The 5,000-nt window shown below is 44.4% G+C and overlaps 1 protein-coding gene across 1 annotated transcript in view; it reads right to left on the bottom strand.

Moving 5' to 3' along the window:
- The window catches only part of sorcs3b (sortilin related VPS10 domain containing receptor 3b), a 58,198-nt gene that overhangs the window by 27,653 nt on the left and 25,545 nt on the right, over positions 1 to 5,000 (bottom strand). Inside the window, exons 10-14 of the mRNA XM_042066152.1 lie at positions 4,015 to 4,146; positions 2,818 to 2,920; positions 2,608 to 2,684; positions 114 to 205; position 1 (exon numbers count right to left, since the gene is read on the bottom strand). The exon at position 1 is cut by the window's left edge and continues 107 nt beyond it. Coding sequence (XP_041922086.1) covers position 1; positions 114 to 205; positions 2,608 to 2,684; positions 2,818 to 2,920; positions 4,015 to 4,146 — 405 coding nt within the window. The remainder of the gene's footprint in view (positions 2 to 113; positions 206 to 2,607; positions 2,685 to 2,817; positions 2,921 to 4,014; positions 4,147 to 5,000) is intronic.

Raw genomic sequence — 5,000 nt, 5'->3', positions numbered from 1 at the left:
CCTACACACAAACACACACATACTGTATACGCCACACATACAGGTACAGACACACACATATACACAATCACATACATACACACACACACACAAACACTCCAAGAGTAACTCACCACAAGTGTTTGATGGGAACTAAAGCGCCGGTGATCGCCAGCAAAGCGCCGCCATCATCCAGAAACCAAACGCGTCGTTCTTCGTCAAATACCTAATATCATCATCATTATCATCATCATCCAGGAATCACTCACACTGCTCTTCATCAAATGGCCTAATCAAATAACCTAATATCATCATCAGACATATCACCATCAAATAGCCAATGTTATCATCAGAAATATCAACATCACTTGTTTGGGAGCAAGGGAGGGATTTTGAAGCAGCGGTGTTACCCGAGCCAGTTTGGATGCAGTTGGAGATGTACCACAAGCCAGCGAAGCATCAATTACCTGTGTGAATGCTGTTGTGATGGCAGGAGATATGGCTCAGAGGAGGTTGGTTACCTGTGTGAATGCTGTTGTGATGGCAGGAGACATGGCTCAGAGGAGGTTGGTTTGAATGAAGCCCAGTAGGCATGTAGTAGGATGGCTACATATTTGGAGTTTAGACTTCACTCTCAGCTAGAGGGGTGAATGAAGGAAATGCTGCACCATGAACCGAGGGAGACTGAAGACATGCAGTAGGACTGCTGCATATTGTGTTTCTTATAGTGCCCTTAGCCAGGGGAGACTAAGGATATGCAGTAGGTTGAATTTCCCCTGGGGATCAATAACGTATCTATCTATCTATCTATCTATCTATCTATCTATCTATCTATCTATCTAGGACTGCTGCATATTGGGTTTCTTATAGTGCCCTTCAGGTTGTGACTGCACGGTACAGAGAACTGACAACTGATAAATGCCACTTAAGGGTGAAGAATGAAGCAAAAAAAGTGGGCTGTGAGGTTGGTAACTGGAGGAGGAGGTGGAGGGTTGAGTAGAGTTTTGAAAAACGGAAAATAGTTTCCGGATGTCAGTGGCACTGTGGATCTTATCATTGTAAAAAGCCATCTTTGCAGCAGTGACACTGGACGAGGAGAGACTAGCAGCTTGTGAGATCGGTGGTGTTTTAGTTTTGCTTTTCTTTCAGGAAGCAGTCAAGCGAGTCTGATAGAGGATGGAGAATTAAAGCTATCCAGACAAGTGCTTAATGTAGAGCAGAGAGATTCTAAGGCATCATTAACCTCTAGAAGCAACTAGAGAGAAGAAATGGACGGAAGACAGGTTGCGGCAGAGCGAGACTACGGGTGGAGGAACAGACGGCTATTCCGAGAGGCCCTCATTGAACCGAATTCAATTGTGTTCAGGCTCAGAGAAGAACAGGAGAGTAACCTTTAGGCTATCTCTTTGCCCACTTTGTGAGTCGGAGGACTGTGAACTATAGCTCCAAGGAATATATGAGGGTATGTATGAAGTGCTCGATGGTATTTTAAGCCCCCAACGTCGTCTTCCAGGCAGCGTTGACTTAAAGGCACCCAATCCTAAACCTAACTCTAACTCTAACTCTAACCTTAGCCTATGCCTAATCCTAACTCTAACCCTAACTCTAACCTTAGCCTATGCCTAACTCTAGCGCCTTCCAGGCAGCGCTGCCTTGAAGACAATGTCGGGGGCTTAAAACACCAAGAAACATATGAAGTCCAGAGAGTTAGGATTGTTTCTGTTCATGTCCAGATGTCAAGGACGGACATGGGGCAGTCATGCTCAAGGAGGGAAGAGAGCATGGTGTCAAACTCATAAAGTAAATTGCCCAGTTGTCTGGCAGACGGTAAATAAAAATCACATAGATTTGGACCGGAGCTGGCACCATGATGGCATGGCATTCAATAGGATCATATTTGTTCAAGGATAGCAGCAGACTATTTCCATTTGTTGGAAATGAACAGACCCATCCCTCTCCCTGTATGGATGGGTCTGGGAAATGGAAAGCACAGCCGGGGAAGCATCGTCTTTTGGTCTAATCCGGGTCTCAGTGAGAGCCAAGAGCTCCAGAGACAGGTGGATAGCGTGGGCAGAAACAAAGTCAGCCTCCACTACGGATTGGCAGTTCAACAAGCCAATGGAGCAGGAGGTTCCCTTGCATACTGATGCCTTCTGTGTGAACTGCAGCCAAAATGAATTAGACAGATCGCTTGAGAGGGAACCAGGGCTATGGCAACTAGGCAGATAGGACATGTTGGCCTTATTCAGTGTAGCTTGGAGGTCTTCACATGAGAAGGTCTAATGCTTCAGCAACAGCCTCTACTGTTACAGTGTTAGTGTGATTGAACACAGCTGTTCTCATGTTAACTGATTTAACCCGACTGAGACAGCTCACCGAGATTTGCCCAGGGAGGGGAGTGACTGGCTTCACAGTTCACTCCCCTGACAATTTGTTCTGATGGTCCAAACCAGCCTAAATCATCAAATACCTAACATCATCACATGATGATAATATCATTATCACCTGGAAACTACACTCAGGGTGTGTGGTACATCACAGGATACCCCAAGCTTCTCCACACAGGGGTCATACCTGTATACAGGTGTGTCACAGGAAACCCCAACCCTCTCCACACAGGGGTCATACCTGTCTCCATGTGTTTCCTGCATCTGAGGAGAGGAACGTCCTGGTGTTGTGATTGGTCAACTCTGAGCCTACAGTGCCTAGAGGGATAACAGATTACAGTTCAGGCTGTGGTTGGTTGAATTGGCATGTGTACTGTGTGTTTGAGTGTGCATGTATACATGTGTGCATGCGTGTGTGTGTTCATACCTGTATGTCTGTGTGTGTGTATACCTGTTGCGATGACTAGACCGGGGGTATAGACAGTGCTTATAATGCTATCGGGAGAGTACGGACTTTCAGACATCCGCAGGTGCAGGTGCAGAGAGCAGGAGGGCTGAAACGACACGTGAGCATGTCAAAAGGGAGTCACAGTCTCTTAAAGTTCTGGCAGGAGGGAGGGGAAACACTGGGTTTGCTAAAGAAAAGCTGCAAGCGAGCAGCTTAGCTTTACAACAACCCAGAGTTTGAGTTAAGTCTCTTACTGGAACAGCAAGCCCAGAGTTCCCCTCCTACTAGCATAGATATAGAGTCCCGTAGCCATGACGTAGCGTTGCCAAGGCAGCAATTTCACTGGATCTAAACAAATCAATCTAACCATTGAAATCACCATATCGGTGGCTTTCTTAATCTATTTCAATAATTTTACAACGTTTCTAAGACGTTAGTATATTTTTTTACACTGTAGGAATCACATACTACAACATATATTAATACCAACACGATCAAATTCGTGACTACAGAGTTTTATTTTAGCATGGGTTTCCTCCGTAAAAGAGACCTGCATGTAACTTCACAGCATGCGGTTAAAATCCTTAAATTCACGGACGTGTTTTGGCTTTATTTTTTTGGCAAAAAACGTCACTCTTAACAGCCGCTAGTCTTTGAGAAGACGTGAAATATCCACTGGAATTTTGTTTCTTTCTATTACACCTGCCAGGAAATCCGTGTTATGTGGCTAAGCTGCTGCCTAGCAGGTAAAACACGTTTAAATGGATATATTTATTTTTATTAGCTAGAAATGATGCCACATGTCTCATTCAATGCTATTTATGCCACTTCGAAAGTTTGTTTAGATCCAGTGATTCTGCCGTCATGGAAACGCTACGTCACACTTCGGGACTCTATTAGAAAGCTAGATACCGCATTGGGCTCCAGAATGTACGTAAATAGCGTCGCCATCTTGGTGGGGGCAGCAATCACTGGAGGCCAGTGGAGGAGCATGTGACTCTGACTGGAAATCAGGCAGGTGTCTGTGATTGGCTGCAAGTGTTGCCCATAGACAATAAAGGTGTTGCCCCCACCAATATGGCGGCCGTGTTTACGATGCCACCTAATAGAACTAGACAGTCAATGCGGTATCTAGCTTTCTAATATCTATGATTACTAGACCACAGAGGGTAGTTATTAGCCTTGGGGGAGAGTACTTACCAGGCTACAGCGCCGCTCGGTGGCTGGAGGTGTCAACAGCCGCCACGTTTGACCCTGACTGAAGCTGATGAATGTCCTCACACGACCCCCCTGCTTCCTGTTAGCCAACAACACACCACTAACGCCAGCCACCTGACACACACAGACACACACATTTATATGCATGTATGTATGTATGCACACAAGCACACACATACACACACACATGTTTACAAGACTTTATGGAAGAATTCATAATGTAATACAGGATTTCTAATGAATCACTTCTTTGAAAGTGAAATGGTCACCCTGTTTTTTTTTTTTTTCAGATGTGATCGGATTACTGTTTTAAGTGAATCTTCTGAATCCCAATGATTCATGTTCTTCTGTCTCCTGATATTGGCGGCTTGTCTTACCAAAACATCCAACTTATTAGGCCTCTACGCAAGCCAGACAAGGGGGATTGCTTGACGCACAATCAATGAGCAAAAAAATTATTCCAAATTCCACCGTAAATAGGATCCACTGTCCATCTCAATTTAACCAAAAGCTATCCAAGATATAGTGTAGGAGTGCACATCAATGTAAATGAAGAACGTCCTAAACTTATAGTGGTAACAAAACTGTTTGTTTTTCCAGCTGACTAGCTTTTTCACTAATGAATCACCTGCCTAAGCCGCACTTCCTGTCTACCTCTATTGATTTCCTGTACCTGTCTCATGGCTTGAGTTGGAAGAACCAGCAGGGGGAGACGACATTTAATTAACAAACTAAGCATAAATTAGCACTCCTTTTGAACAAATGTAAATTCGTTTGCATCCATTTTGCTAACAACCCAGTTGACGACAAGACTTTTAAAGGGGTGATTAATTTAGAACACCTGGTCATTGTGCAGCTAGCCAAGTTAGAAGCACCTAAGAGAAAAATGCTCATGGTATATTTGGCCCCAAACATTGCAGTGTGAATATGTGCATATCAGTATGGCTGTGCATGTGTTTCAGGTAGTG

The sequence above is a fragment of the Alosa sapidissima genome, chromosome 16 (genome assembly GCF_018492685.1).
Source record: "Alosa sapidissima isolate fAloSap1 chromosome 16, fAloSap1.pri, whole genome shotgun sequence".
Taxonomy (NCBI): Eukaryota; Metazoa; Chordata; class Actinopteri; order Clupeiformes; family Clupeidae; genus Alosa; species Alosa sapidissima.
Note: the sequence above shows the minus strand (reverse complement) of the source record. Positions and strands in the feature narration are given on the sequence as shown.